Source organism: Acinonyx jubatus, chromosome X (genome assembly GCF_027475565.1).
Source record: "Acinonyx jubatus isolate Ajub_Pintada_27869175 chromosome X, VMU_Ajub_asm_v1.0, whole genome shotgun sequence".
In the NCBI taxonomy this organism is placed as follows: Eukaryota; Metazoa; Chordata; class Mammalia; order Carnivora; family Felidae; genus Acinonyx; species Acinonyx jubatus.
The window spans coordinates 53200704-53217080 of NC_069389.1; the positions used below are offsets into that span (position 1 = coordinate 53200704).

The 16377-nt window shown below is 42.7% G+C and overlaps 1 protein-coding gene across 1 annotated transcript; it reads left to right on the plus strand.

Annotated features, from left to right (window-relative positions):
- Positions 1–10887: 10887 nt before the first annotated feature.
- Positions 10888–15452, plus strand: LOC128311437 (uncharacterized). The gene is given in 2 exon segments (XM_053201647.1): positions 10888–10937; positions 13075–15452. Coding segments are annotated over 2 exon segments (2154 nt in total). The 3' UTR covers positions 15179–15452.
- Positions 15453–16377: the final 925 nt, after the last annotated feature.

Consider the following 16377-nt stretch of genomic DNA (forward strand, 5'->3'; position numbering starts at 1 on the left):
CTGCATGTTGCTGTCCAGTTCTCCCAGCACCATTTGTTAAAGAGACTGTCTTTTTTCCATTGGATGTTCTTTCCTGCTTTGTCAAAGATTAGTTGGCCATATGTTTGTGGGTCTAGTTCTGGGGTTTCTATTCTATTCCATTGGTCTATGTGTCTGTTTTTGTGCCAATACCATGTTGTCTTGATGGTTACAGCTTTGTAGTAGAGGCTAAAGTCTGGGATTGTGATGCCTCCTGCTTTGGTCTTCTTCTTAAAAATTAGTTTGGCTATTCAAGGTCTTTTCTGGTTCCACACAAATTTTAGGATTGCTTGTTCTACTTTCAAGAAGAATGCTGGTGCAATTTTGGTTGGGATTGCATTGAATGTGTAGATAGCTTTGGTTAGTATTGACATTTTGACAATATTTATTCTTCCAATCCATGAGCATAGAATATTTTTCCATTTCTTTATATCTTCTTCAATTTCCTTCATAAGCTTTCTATAGTTTCCAGCATACAGATCTTTTACATATTTGGTTAGATTTATCCCTAGGTATGTTATGCTTCTTGGTGCAATTGTGAATGGGATCAGTTTCTTTATTTGTCTTTTTGTTGCTTCATTATTAGTGTATAAGAATGCGACTGATTTCTGTACATTGATTTTGTATCGTGCAACTTTGCTGAATTCATGTATCAGTTCTAGCAGACTTTTGGTGGAGTCTATCGCATTTTCCATGTATAATATCATGTCATCTGCAAAAACTGAAGGCTTGACTTCATCTTTGCCAATTTTGATGCCTTTGATTTTCTTTTGTTGTCTGATTGCTGACGCTAGAACTTCCAACACTATGTGAAACAACAGTGGTGAGAATGGACATTCCTGTCGTGTTCCTGAGCTCAGGGAAAAAGCTCTCAGTTTTTCCCCATTGAGGATGATGTTAGCTGTGGGCTTTTCATAATTGGCTTTTATGATCTTTATGTATGTTCCTTCTATTCCGACTTTCTCAAGCGTTTTTATTAAGAAGGATTACTGAATTTTGTCAAATGCCTTTTCTGCAATGATTGACAGGATCATATGGTTCTTATCTTTTCTTTTATTAATGTGATGTATCACGTTGATTGATATGCAAATGTTGAACCAGCCCTGCATCCCAGGAATGAATCCCACTTGATCACGGTGAATAATTCTTTTTGTATGCTGTTGAATTCGATTTGCTAGTATCTTATTGAGAATTTTTGCATCCATATTCATCAGGGATATTGGCCTGTAGTTCTCTTTTTTTACTGGGTCTCTGTCTGCTGTAGGAATCAAAGTAATACTGGCTTCATAGAATGAGTCTGGAAGTTTTCCTTCCCTTTCTATTTTTTGGAATAGCTTGAGAAGGATGGTATTATCTCTGCTTTAAACGTCTGGTAGAACCCCCTGGGAAGCCATCTGGTCCTGGACTCTTATTTGTTGGGAGATTTTTGATGACTGATTCAATTTCTTCGCTGGTTATGGGTCTGTTCAAGCTTTCCATTAACTCCTGATTCAGTTTTGGGAGTGTATGGGTGTTTAGGAATTTGTCCATTTCTTCCAGGTTGTCCAGTTTGCTGGCATTTAATTTTTCATAGTATTCCCTGATAATTGCTTGTATCTCTGAGAGATTGGTTGTAATAATTCAATTTTCATTCATGATTTTATCTATTTGGGTCATCGCCCTTTTCTTTTTGAGAAGCCTGGCTAGAGGTTTGTCAATTTTGTTTATTTTTTCAAAAAACCCACTCTTGGTTTCGTTGATCTGCTCTACAGTTTTTTTAGATTATATATTGTTTATTTCTGCTAGATCTTTATTATTTCTCTTCTTCTGCTGGGTTTGGGGTGTGTTTGCTGTTCTGCTTCTTGCTCCTGTAGGTGTGCTGTTACAGTTTTATTTGGGATTTTTCTTGTTTCTTGAGATAGGCCTGGATTGCAATGTATTTTCCTCTCAGAACTGCCTTCGATGCTTCCCAAAGCATTTGGATTGTTGTATTTTCATTTTCGTTTGTTTCCATATATTTTTTAATTTCTTCTCTAATAGCCTGGTTGACCCACTCATTCTTTAGTAGGGTGTTGTTTAACCTCCATGCTTTTGGACGTTTTCCAGACTTTTTCCTGTGGTTGCTTTCAAGCTTCATTGCATTGTGGTCTGAAAGTATGCATGGTATGATTTCAATTCTTGTATACTTATGAAGGGCTGTTTTGTGACCTAGTATGTGACCTATCTTGGAGAATGTTCCATGTGCACTCAAGAAGAAAGTATATTCTGTTGCTTTGGGATGCAGAGTTCTAAATAGATCTGTCAAGTCCATCTGATCCAATGTATCATTCAGGGCCCTTGTGTCTTTATTGACCGTGTGTCTAGATGATCTATCCATTTCTGTAAGTGGAGTGTTAAAGTCCCCTGCAATTACCACATTCTTATCAATAAGGTTGCTTATGTTTGTGAGTAATTGTTTTATATATTTGGGTGGCTCCTGTATTCGGTGCATAGACATTTATAATTGTTAGCTCTTCCTGATGGGTAGACCCTGTGATTATTACATAATGCCCTTCTTCATCTCTTGTTACAGCCTTTAATTGAAAGTCTAGTTGTCTGATATAAGTATCACTACTCCAGCTTTCTTTTGACTTCCAGTGACATGATAAATAGTTCTCCATCCCCTCACTTTTAATCTGAAGGTGTCCTCAGGTCTAAAATGAGTCTCTTGTAGACAGCAAATAGATGGGTCTTGTTTTTTTATCCATTCTGTCCATTTAGTGTCCATTATGTCCATTTAGTAAATGGCATTTAGTCCATTTACATTCAGTGTTATTATAGAAAGATATGGGTTTAGAGTCATTGTGATGTCTATAGGTTTCATTCTTGTAGCGATGTCTCTGGTACTTTGTCTCACAGGATCCCCCTTAGGATCTCTTTTAGGGCTGGTTTAGTGATGACGAATTCCTTCAGTTTTTGTTTGTTTGGGAAGACCTTTATCTCTCCTTCTATTCTAAGTGACAGACTTGCTGGATAAAGGATTATCGGCTGCATATTTTTCTGTTTATCACATTGAAGGTCTCCTGCCATTCCTTTCTGGCCTGCCAAGTTTCAGTAGAGAGATCGGTCAGGAGTCTTATAGGCCTCCCTTTATATGTTAGAGCACGTTTATCCCTTGCTGCTTTCAGAATTTTCTCTTTATCCTTGTATTTTGCCAGTTTCACTATGATATGTCATGCAGATCAATTCAATTTACATCTGAAGGGAGTTCTCTGTGCCTCTTGGATTTCAATACCTTTTTTCTTCCCCAGTTCAGGGAAGTTCTCAGCTATGATTTCTTCAAGTGCACCTTCAACACCTTTCCCTCTCTCTTCCTCTTCTGGAATACCAATTATGTGTATATTATTTCGCTTAATTGTGTCACTTAGTTCTCTAAGTCTCCCCTCATACTCCTGGATTTTTATTATCTCTCTTTTTCTCAGCTTCTTCTTTTTCCATAATTTTATCTTCTAATTCACCTATTCTCTCCTCTGCCTCTTCAATCCAAGCCATAGTTGTCTCCATTTTATTTTGCAACTCATTGATAGCATTTTTTAGCTCCTCCTGGCTGTTCCTTAGTCCCTTCGTCTCTGTAGCAAGAGATTCTCTGCTGTCCTTTATACTGTTTTCAAGCCCAGCGATTAATTTTATGACTATTATTCTAAATTCGCTTTCTGTTATATTGTTTAAATCCTTTTTGATCAGTTCGTTAGCTGTTGTTATTTCTTGGAGATTCTTTTGAGGGAAATTCTTCTGTTTGGTCATTTTGGATAGTCCCTGGCGTGGTGTGGACCTGCAGGGCACTTCCCCTGTGCTGTCTTGAATAACTTGTGTTGGTGGGCAGGGCTGCAGTCAGACCTGATGTGTGCTTTCTCCTCCCCTCTCTTAGGGGCAGGATTCACTGTGGGGTGTCATGGCCCATCTGGGCTACTTGTACATTGCCAGGCTTGTGGTGCTGGGGATCTGGCATATTAGCTGGAGTGGATTGGCAAAGTGCACAGGGGCAGGAGGGGCATCCTCAGCTCGCTTTTCCTTCGCAGATCCGCTTGAGGAGGGGCCCTGTTGCACCAGGAGGGAGTCAGACCCGCCACAGGGATGGATCCACAGAAGCACAGCATTGGGTGTTTGCGTGGTACAAGCAAGTTCCCTGGCAGGAACCAGTTCCCTTTGTGATTTTGGCTGGGGGATGGGCGAGGGAGATGGCACTGGTGAGGGCCTTTGTTCTCAGCCAAGCTGCGCTCTGTTGTCCGGGGTTCAACAAGTCTCCCTCCCGTTGTCCTCCAGCCCTCCTGTTCTCCGAGCAGAGCTGTTAGCTTATAACCTTCCAGATGTCAAGTCCTGCTTGCTGTCAGAACACACTCTGTCCAGCCCCTTCGCTTTTGTAAGCCAGACTTGGAGGCTTTGCTTGGCCCGCGGGCCACCCCTCTGCCCCGGCTCCCTCCCGCCAGTCAGTGGAGCACGCACTGCCTGTCTGCTCTTCCTACCCTCTTCTGTGGGCCTCTCATCTGCACTTGGCTCCGGTGACTTCATTCTGCTAATCTTCTGGCGGTTTTCTGGGTTATTTAGGCAGGTGTAGGTGGAATCTAAGTGATCAGCAGGATGCACAGTGAGCCCAGCATCCTCCTACACCACCATCTTCCCAGGATGCCTCCAGCATGTGCTTTCCTAACTCTTCTTTTAGTGGTTCCTCACTTCCAATTTCCTGATTAAATTATTAAGAAACAATTCAAAGCACAAAAGGAAACCTAATTTTGATGAGAATAGGAAAAATTAGCAGTCTCGTATTCTGTTGTAAACAGTGTAAATTGCTACATTATTTTTGGAAAGTAGTCTTGCCTCAGAAGTTTCATCTTTAGAAAGTGAACCTAAAGAGACAGAATATTAGCCTACAACCTTCAAGATGACAGGAACTAGAGGTGTTTTGTACACCACATTTTCCTACTTAGCATGATAAGTACCTATTAGTGTTCAATCAATAATAACTTGTTGAATAAATAAAAACTAGAAATCATGTATTTTATGCACAAAGATATTAAATATGTTGTTTATACTACTGAAAAATTAAAAGAAACCTAAATATCCTCCCAAGAGTGGTACCTGTGGAATACAATGTAGTCATTAGTAGTGGTGCTTTAGATCTATACGTTTTTGTGTATATATATATATATATATATATATATGCAAAACATATAGGTTTGGTATATATTATATGTAATATAATATATTAATGTATATAATACTGCTTCAAAGAAGTAGACTAAAAAGAATGTATAAAATGATCCATTTTATAAAAAATATTATATGTGTGTATGTGTACATGTCTGTCTGAAATATTTTCAAAATGTCAAAAAGTCGGTTATGTCTGGATGGTGAGGATGTAAGCATTTTGAACTTTCCTTTTTAAGTGTTTTCAAATGTATGTGTATTCTTTTAAAATGAGAAATTGACCCAAAGCAAACGTTATGCTCAATGGAAAAAAATTAAAACTCTTCCTCTAAAATCATCAAGTAGATAAGATGCCTACTCACACCACTCTTTTTTAATAAAGTACTGAAATACTGGATAGTACAGTAAGCAAGACAAAGACATAAAATGCATTCAAATAAAAAAGGAAGAAGTAAACTTGTCACTATTTTCAAGTGATATGTTTTTGTATAGAAAAAATCACAAAGGCTCAACCAAAAAACTGTTGTAACTAATCAGTGAATTCCAGAAATGTCGCAGGATATAAAATCAACATACAGAAATCAGTTGCATTTCTACAAACAAAATAAAATGAATGAAAACTAACTAAATAAAACTCTTTTATTTACAATATCATAAAAAATAGTAAAATATCTAGGAAAAAATTACCCAAAGAAGTGAAATATCTGTACAATGAAAACTGCAAGATTTTGTTGACAGGATTCATAGACAACACAAACAAATTGAAAGACATCCCATGTTCATATATCAGAACTAATATTGTTAAAATGTCCATATTACCCAAAGCCATTTATAGATTCAATGTAATCATCATCAAAATACCAATAGCATTCTTCACAGAAATAGAAAATGCAGTCCTGTAGGTTATAGGGAAAAACAAAAGAACATAAATAGCCAAAACAAAATAGTTGGGAAAAAAACAATGCTGGAGGTATCACACTTCCTGATTTCAAACTATACTATAAAGATATAGTAACAAGAACAGTATGGTATTGGCATAAAAATAGACACATAGACCAGTGGAACAGAATGGTGACCCAGAATTAAACCACTGCATGTATGGCCAGCTAATATTTGGAAAGGGAGCTGAGAACATCCAATGAGGAAATGATAGTCTCTTCAAAAAAAAGCTGCTAGGAAAACTGGTTAAACACATGCAAAACAATGAAATTGAGCCCCTACCTTACACCACTCACAATAATTAACTTGAAATGGATCAAAGACTTAAACATAAGACGTGACCCCATGAAACTCCTCGAAGAAAACAGGGAAGAAGCTCCTAGATGTTGGTCTTGACAGTGATTTTATGGATATGATACTAAAAGCAAAAACAACAAAAATCAACAAATTAGTCTATATTAAAACTGAATTCTTCTGCACAGCAATGGAAACAATTAACAAATGAAAAGGCAACCTACATAATGGGATAACATTATTGCAAACCATGTATCAGATAAGGGGTTAACATCCAAAATGTTAACAAACTTTACTCATCACCAGGAAAATTCAAATCAAAACTACAATGAAATATCTATCACCTCACATCTGTCAGAATGGCTAAAATCAAAAACACAAGAAACAAGTGTTGGCAAGGATGTGGAGATAAAAGAACCCTCATGCACGTTCATGGGAATGCAAATTGATGGAGCCACTGTGGAAAACAGTATGGAGATTCCTCAAAACGTTAAAAATAGAACTACCTGTGATCCATTAATTGCACTACTGGGTATTTACCCAAAAAATACAAAAGCAAGAATTCAAAGAGATACATAGCAGCATTCTTTACAGTAGCCAAATTATGAAAGTAGCCCAAATGTCCATCAGCTGATGAATGCATAAAGAAGATGTAATTATATACACAATGTAATATTACTTAGCCATAAAAATAATAAAATCTTGCCATTTTCAATGGCATGTATGGAGCTAGACAGTATAATGCTAAGTGAAATAAGTTAGTCAGAGAAAGACAAATACCATATGATTTCACTCATATGTGGAAATTAAGAAACAAAGCAGAGGAGCAAACGGGAAAGTAGAGAGAGAGAGAGAGAGAGAGAGAGAGAGAGAAACCAAGAAACAGATGCTTAACTATAGAGAACAAACTGATGGTTACCAGAGGGGAGGTGGGTGTGGAGATGAGTGAAATATATGATGGGTATTAAGGAGTGTACTTGCCATGATGAGATCTAGGTGATGTATGGAATTGTTGAATCACTATATTGTATGCCTGAAACCAATATAACACTGTATGTTAACTATACTGGAGTTAAAACAAAATAAAATAACAAAATACAAAAAAAATCTATAAAGAACTCATACAACTCAACAGCAAAACAACCCAGTTAAAAATGGACAGAGGAACCAAATATACATATTTATTTATGTATTTATTTATACTGTTTTTATTTTTGAGAGAGAGAGAGAGACTGAGCACAAGTGGGGGAGGGACAGAGACAGAGGGAGACAGAATCTGAAGTAGACTCCAGACTCTGAGCTGTCACACAGGGCTCAAACTCATGAAACACGAGATCATAACCTGAGCCAGAGTTGGACGCTTAACTGACTGAGTCACCCAGGCGCCCCTAAATAGACGGTTTTTAAAATAAGACACCCAACGTGCCAACAAGTATATGAAAAGGTCCTTAATATCACTAATCATCAAGAAAATTCAAAGCAAAACCACAATATTATAAGACTTCACACCTGTTATAGTGCTTTCATCAAGAAGACATGAGATAGCAGGTGTGGGTGAGGATGTAGAGAAAAAAAGAACCCTCATATACTGCTAGTGAGAATGTATATTGGTGCAGCCACTATGGAAAACATTATGGAGATTCCTCAAAACATTAACAATTATTCTACCTTGGGGTGTCTGGGTGGCTCAGTCTGTTGATTTTGGCTCCAGTCATGATCTCACGGTTGGTGGGATTGAGCCTCACATGGGGCTCTAAACTCACTTTGCAGAGCATGCTTGGGATTCTCTCTTTCTCTCTTCCTGGGCCCCATCTCTCTCTCTCTCTCAAACAAAATTATTCTACCAAAAAAATGTTCTACCCTATGACCCAGCAATCCCACTTCTGAGTATATACCCAAATTAAATGAAAACAGTATATTGAAGAGATATTAGCACTCTCAAATTTTTTACAGCATTATTCACTATACCCAAGCTAGGGAAACAGCCTAAGTGCCCATCAATGGATAAATCAATAAAGAAAACATGATACACACACACACACACACACACACACACTAGAATGTTATTCAGGCGTGAGAAAAAGCACATCCTGTTATTTGCAACAACATGGATGGACCTTGAACACATTATGCTAAGTGAGATAAGTCAGACAGAAGAAGACACATCCTGTATATCATTTACATGTAAAATCTAAAAAACCCAAACTCAGGGGCACCTGGCTGGCTCAGTCAGTTGAACATGTGACTCTTGCCCTTGGGGTCTTGGGGTTGTTAGCTCAAGCCCTACATTGGCCATGGAGCTTACTTAAACATAATAAAACAATAATAATAATAAAAAATCCAAACTAATGAAAATAGGGAGTAAAATGGTGGTTATCAGAGGATGGGAGTGGGGTGGGAGGATATAACAAATGTTGTTTAAGTGTACAAACTTACAAAAAATAATAAATAAGTCCCAGAGATCTAATGCATAGTATATTTAATACAGACGATAATATTGTATTATAATCATCAAACATGGTAGAAACTAGTACTTAACCACTCCAACCACTAAAAAGTAATGATAATTATGTAACTTATGGAAATATAATTATATTACAATAAATAAATGTATTTAATTAACATGCTGTATACCTTAAATCTATACAATGTTACATTTCAAATGTCTCACAAAAGTTAAAATTAATTAATATATTAACATGAAAGGAAATAAACTATTTAAGGGGCTAATAAGAGAGTGGTGTAGGATACCACATCCCTTGCTGTAGTCAGTTTTTGTCCAAGAGGTCATAAATAGGCCCATTTTTAAAGAGGGGATAAAACTAAGCTGTGTGCTCAGCGCCAAGACTAGAGTTAGGCCAAGCCTTCTGGGAGAGAGAAGGGGTTGTAAACTTAGCTGATTGGAAGCCCATTAGACCTGACAGCTTTTGAGCCATCAAAAGAGTCCTGTTGATGTGTTGGTCTGCCCTTGCTTGGCCTGAAATTCCAGAACCTACTCCCTGGCAGCCAACTGGAAATATTATTCTGTCCATTGCTGAATGAACCAGCTAATGCATGGGGTTCTCCCTGACAGAGACCCAGTTATACAGGGGAAAAGTCGTCATTACAGTTGCTTTTTCAGCTAATGCTGTACTGGTACTCACTGATCAAGGCCATTCCCACACTATAGTCCTTGAGAACTGTCCCCTGGAACACCTGGAGAAAGCGGCATCACCGTCCTAAAGGAATTAATGAGGGACTGGATGTTCCAACAAAATATCTAAATGGGCTTACATAGAGAGGGGAGAGATTACTGCTGAAATTTGAAAGCTGAAAGGAAGAGGCAGTATATTTCAAGCCACAGTGGCTTCAAAAAGATGTCAACAGTCTGAAACAAGTGGTTGAACTTGACTATATTATTGACAGTTACAAGTGGAAAGTCATGCACTTGATGCAGAAAACCAACTGGCTATACACAGTATGGAAGAGACTGCCGTGTACCTAGTTAACAGGAAAGGGATTTGAGACTTTGCCTAACAGGCATCACTTTTAGGATGCTACAGCCAAAAAATTTAATCAGGACTTACGCTGCATTAATACAAGTATAGTGTCTGGATCTTGAGAAGTAACAATCCCTTTTCACTCTGCCCTGGTTAGACTGACTCCTATTGAATGGCCGTATCAAGCTCTGAGTATCATACATTAATAGGTCATATGTGAAATGAGTCCAGAAGCAAGTGAGTGGTCAGGAGAGAGAGCTGAAACAGGACTGTGGTTGTTCATACTGGAGAAGATAATACTTAAGGGAAGTGGTCTCTGCATTCATACCTCTACGAAGCTGTCATGGTCAGAGGGAGCAGATGGGGTCAGGAAACTTCAGAGAGCAGAGCTCATACCCATATAGGTACAAGCCACTAGGAGATAGATTTTAGCTCAACAGGAGGAAGAACTTTCTAACTGAAGGGATATAATTGTCATCATATGGAATGAGCTCCTTATCTGGGAGATTTTCAGGAAAGGCCTAGACAAGTGCTTTTCCAAGATGTTGCAGAGAAGTATGTGTCAGCTAGCAGGCATGGAAGTAGTCTAAGTGGCTTCTTAGCATTCTCCTGGCCATGTATGTCTAGTTTTCTGGGCTCTGTTATGCTGGGAATTCTCTCTGAACAGGCCCAGCCATAGCCTCTGTGGTGGTGTCTAGTAGCTGATAGAGATTTGGATACCAACTTCTCCCTGAGAAAATTCTGTGGCATACTCCACAGCCTTTTCTCTGGGAGTTAAGAAGCTTATGTACTGATATATCTACTGTTGAACCCGCTTTTCCATTCCTCATTACCAAAATAAAATCTACAAACTGTTTCTGAGGATGGGGACTGAAAACCAGAGGAAAAAAAAGAATTAGACAAATGTTATGATCAGGTCACCCAGAAAGGGCAGGTTGAGAGGAAACACATGTGGTGAGCTGGAAGACAGACAGACAGACAAGACACATACAACATGAAGCGGGTGAGGCAGATGAGAAGAGAGGTGGAGAGTGAACTGAAGAGGCCAGCCTGCTGAAATTGTGCATTAATTGATTTTCATTACAATGACAAAGCTGTCACCATTGTGTACTTAATAGTTAATGTCTTAATTTCTTTTTTTAAATATGAAATTTGCTGTCAAATTGGTTTCCAACCTCTTATTTTCTAAGAGCTTCATACCGATTACCTCTAAATTCATTCCACCAAAGGGGGCTCAATTGCCAACAAATCTGCCATAATTCTTCTTGGTGATTAATTTTTTTTTTAACAAGGAAAAGAACACAGCTACACCACCTCCACCCATGCAGGGATCTCATTATACAGGGGAGGCAGATACCTGTCTAGCCTCCTGACCTCCTGCACCAGCTCCCAGCCTGCCCTTTGGACATGGCTACCAACCTTGCAACTGGAAATACCACTACCTCTCTTTGGCATGGGGTCGGGGCAGGGGAAAGTCAGCAGTTTTGAAGGCAAGTCAGTGAGAGGAACAGGTACTCAGCTACCCCACACATTTTCAAGCTCAGCGCATAAAAAAATCAAGAGAATTCTAAAGATAAGAATTTTCTGTAAACTGAGAACTCCCACTTATTCTCTTGTATAATTCTCATTTACTCATTTGACAGATTTTCATTGAAAACACACTATTGGTCAAACACTGTTTTAGGTGGTGGCATACAGAAGTTAATGAAGCAGCCAAAGATCACCCCTGCTTTTGATGGAGCTGACATTCCAAAGGGGAGTTGGGAAAACAATAAGCGAAGGAATTATAAAGTATGTAAAAAAGTGATAAAAGATATTAATGAAAGGGCGGGCCTACGCCCGCCGACTCCATCTTGTTCTGTGTCCTTCACCTTGACCACACCTCCTCCCCTTGAGTAAACCCCCCCTCACCTGCCTAACCGGACTCGGACCCTTCCCCAGGACCCTTCCCCAGCCAATCGGCTGAGGCCATAGCCATTACCTCACCAACTGCCCCCAGGCCCCAATAAAACCTTTGTCCTTTTGAAACTCGCTCTCTCTCCCTGGTATCTCACCGCTGCGTAGGTGCAGGTAGGGGATTGAGCTCGAGCTAGCTCGAATAAAGGCTCTTTGCTTTTGCATCGGACTCGGCTCCCTAGTGGTCTTTGGGATCACGAATTCTGGGCATATCATTTGGGGGCTCGTCTGGGATCCCCAAGACCCCCGAGGGACCCCCGACCCGGAGAACCTGACTGGCCACGGTTAGTGTCTGTTTGTTCTGTCTTTTCTGTGTGAGCTCATTTCTGGAATTCTGATAGTGCCCGACGCAGTCTAAGTGGACGCACTGGAGGACCACTGGCCGGGAGTTTCGGAAGACGTTCCGATTCTCCCTTCTGGAGGGACGTGGAATCCCCTCAAAGGTCTGAGACGAGGCGGGTCGCTCCCGCTGGTTGGCGTGAGGCCGTCGTCTTTGGAGGGACATGGAATCCCCTCATCAGTTTTGGAGGGACATGGAATCCCCTCAAAGGTCTAAGCTAGCTTGCAGTTTTGCTTCCATGGAGTTGGAAGACTTTCTAGGGGCCCTCTGTTTGTCTGTTTTTGTGTTTCTCTGTTTTGTTCTGTGGACTTACTGGACAGACGTTATGGGACACACTCAGACTACTCCTCTAAGTATTATGATTGATCACTTTAAGGATGTGAGGGGAAGAGCGAACAACCTCAGTGTGGAAGTCCAAAAGGGTCGGTTGCAGTTTTATTGTTCTAGCGAGTGGCCAACTTTCAATGTCGGATGGCCACCAGAGGGGACCTTCGACCTCCCTACCATCCACCAACTCAGGAGTATCATCTCTCAGCCTAAGATGGGCCATCTTGATCAGCTCCCTTACATTATCACTTGGAAGGACCTTGTAGAAGACCCACCCTCTTGGCTTAAGCCCTTCCTAACCCTACTCCCTCCAGAGCCAAAACCCATTCTTGCTTTGCAGGAGACAGAGAAGAGGAAAAGTCTTACCCAGCCTTCAGCACCCCTCTACCCTGTCCTACAGGGGGGTACTGAAGAAGAATTAATTTTTCCTCCCCTGTATAACCCCTCTAGGATGCCGGAAGAACACCATCCTCCCCCTCCAGGGGAGGCAGACGCTGTTCCGAGAGCGAGAGCGGGAGGCGGAAATGCTCCAGGGGAAGCCCACCCTTTCTTTACCAGACAAAGGGCTCAGAGGGGGCAATCCGCCTCCACCGCCGACTCCACTCTTCTGCCCCTGCGAGCCACCGGACCCCCAGACGCGGAGGGGAATCAGCCCCATCACTATTGGCCTTTCGCCACTAGTGACCTCTACAATTGGAAAGCTCAGAATCCTAAGTTTTCCGAGAAACCGGCAGGGCTTATTGATTTATTAGACTCTGTTCTTTTTACCCATCAGCCCACGTGGGATGATTGCCAGCAGCTTTTGCAGGTCCTGTTCACGACTGAAGAAAGAAAAAGAATCCTCAGTGGAGCCCAAAAACTAGTTCCAGGCACAGACGGGAATCCCACCACCAACCAGGCTCAGATAGATGCCTCCTTCCCCTTAACTCGGCCCCAGTGGGATTTCAACACGGCAGAAGGTAAGGAGAGGCTCCGGGTCTACCGCCAGACTCTAAAGGGGGGTCTCCGAATGGCTGCTAGAAAGCCAACCAATTTGGCCAAGGTAGGAAATGTACAACAGGGAAAAGATGAATCTCTGGCTGCCTTTTTAGAACGGATCATGGAGGCATTCCGTACATACACCCCCATGGATCCAGAGGCTCTGGAAAGCAAGGCAGCTGTTATCATGGCCTTTGTAAACCAATCGGCCAAAGACATTAGGAGAAAATTACAGAAAATAGATAGACTAGGAGAAAAAAGTCTGCAGGACTTACTGGTGGTAGCCGAAAAGGTATATAATAACCGGGAGCCTCCTGAGGACAAGCAGGCTCGCGCCATGGCGGCTGCCAGCAGTAAGCAGACTCGAGACCTGGCCAGAATACTACTAGCTACCACTGCTGACTTCCCTGAGGAATGAGACTGCCGTCTCTGGCACCTGGCAGACAACACAAGAAAAGGTAAAGGAACCACCAAGCGGGGGAAGCAGAGGCTGCAGAAGGATCAGTGTGCATATTGCAAGGAGATAGGGCATTGGGCCCGAGATTGTCCAAAAAGGGCTGGCGGGAAGGGAAGCAAGACTGATCGAGTAAAAGTCCTAGAGCTAGATGAACTAAGTGATTAGGGGAGTCGGGGTTCAGACCCTCTCCCCGAACCCAGGGTAACTCTTAAAGTGGAGGGGACCCCTATTGACTTCCTTGTCGACACCGGAGCACAACATTCGGTCCTCTGCACCCTACAAGGAAAACTAGCCAACAAGAAGTCCTGGGTACAAGGGGCAACTTGTATGAGCCAGTATTCATGGACTACCCGAAGAACAGTAGATTTGGGAACAGGCCGGGTATCCCACTCCTTTATGGTAATACCAGAATGCCCCTACCTGCTGTTAGGACGGGACTTACTGACCAAGATTGGAGCTCAGATAACTTTCAGACAAGGGGGACCTCAGGTCACCGATGGCAAGGGCCACCCCATCCAGGTCCTGACCATGAAACTGGAGGATGAATACCTCCTCCACCAGGAGGCGCTCCCGAGAGAGGATAATATAGACAGATGGCTACAAGAATTCCCCTCGGTTTGGGCAGAGACAGGGGGGATGGGACTAGCCACTCATAGGACCCCAGTCCTGGTAGAGCTCAAGCCAGGAGAGAGTCCGGTAAGGATCAAACAATACCCCATGTCTCAGGAGGCCTGGAAGGGGATCCAGCCACACATCCGGAGACTACGAAGCCTAGGGGTACTAGTTCCTTGCCAGTCTGCCTGGAACACCCCCTTACTGCCGGTCAAAAAGCCTCACACAAATGACTACCGACCAGTACAAGACCTCCGGAAAGTAAATAAGAGGGTCGCGGACATACACCCAACTGTTCCCAACCCATATACTCTCTTGAGCTCCTTGGCGCCCTCCAGGGTCTGGTATACTGTACTAGATTTAAAGGATGCCTTCTTCAGTCGTTGCTGGCACCCCAGAGCCAACCCTTGTTCGCCTTCGAGTGGCATGATCCGGAGGAGGGCTACAGTGGGCAACTCACCTGGACACGGCTACCTCAGGGATTCAAAAATTCACCCACCATCTTCGACGAGGCACTACACGAGGACCTGGTATTTACAGACACCTTCTCTGGCTGGGTGGAGGCATACCCAACCAAGCATGAAATGGCTCAGACGGTGGCTAAGAAGCTACTAGAAGACATCTTACCCAGGTATGGTTTTCCTGCCATGGTAGGATCAGACAACGGACCAGCTTTTATCTCGCAGGTAACACAGGCAGTAGCCAAGGCGGTGGGGGCAAACTGGAAATTACATTGTGCTTATAGGCCCCAGAGCTCAGGACAGGTAGAAAGAATAAATAGAACCCTAAAAGAGACCCTTACCAAATTAACCATGGAGACTGGCGGGGACTGGGTGACTCTCCTACCGTACGCCCTTTCCCGGGTTAGAAACACTCCTTACACTCTGGGTTTTACTCCCTACGATATCATGTTTGGCAGGCCACCCCCTGTTATTCCCAGACTTCGAGCTGAACTTATTGCTGAGTTTAAAGATCAAGAACTTTTTCTTTCCTTGAGCGGGCTCCAGAGGGCGCACGAGGACATTTGGCCGTGCCTCCATGCCATCTACAAGGCTGGCCCGATCCCGACACCTCATCAGTACAGGCCGGGAGACTGGGTCTATGTCAAGAGGCACCACTGAGAGACTCTCGAGCTGCGCTGGAAGGGACCCTACATCGTGGTGTTGACAACCCCCACCGCTCTCAAGGTAGATGGCATCGCGACCTGGGTCCATCACACCCACACTCAGCCAGAGGACCCCTCCTCAATCCGGAAGGACATTGTCACACGATGGGCCATCAGTCGGGACCAACACAACCCGCTCAAGCTCAAGCTACAGCGCATTCAACCTACCTAATATTGGTAACTCTGTTAACTCTGCTTGTCATTGCTCATGTTGCCAGGAGTCCCCACGCCCCCCAAAACATCACCTGGCAGATCATAGACACCAGCTCAGGGACAATACTTAATCAGACGTCCCAGAGCCACCCCAGGGACACTTGGTTCCCAGAACTTTGCGTAAACCTCCAAACTCTGTTCCCCTTGTCACCATAAATGCAGCCGGTCCCATGATTGGGTCCCTAAGCTACATGACAAGGGGGGAATGAAAGGGTGGGCCTACACCAGCCGACTCCATCTTGTTCTGTGTCCTTCACCTTGACCACACCTCCTCCCCTTGAGTAAACCCCCCTCACCTGCCTAACCGGACTCGGACCCTTCCCCAGGACCCTTCCCCAGCCAATCGGCTGAGGCCATAGCCATTACCTCACCAACTGCCCCCAGGCCCCAATAAAACCTTTGTCCTTTTGAAACTCGCTCTCTCTCCCTGGTATCT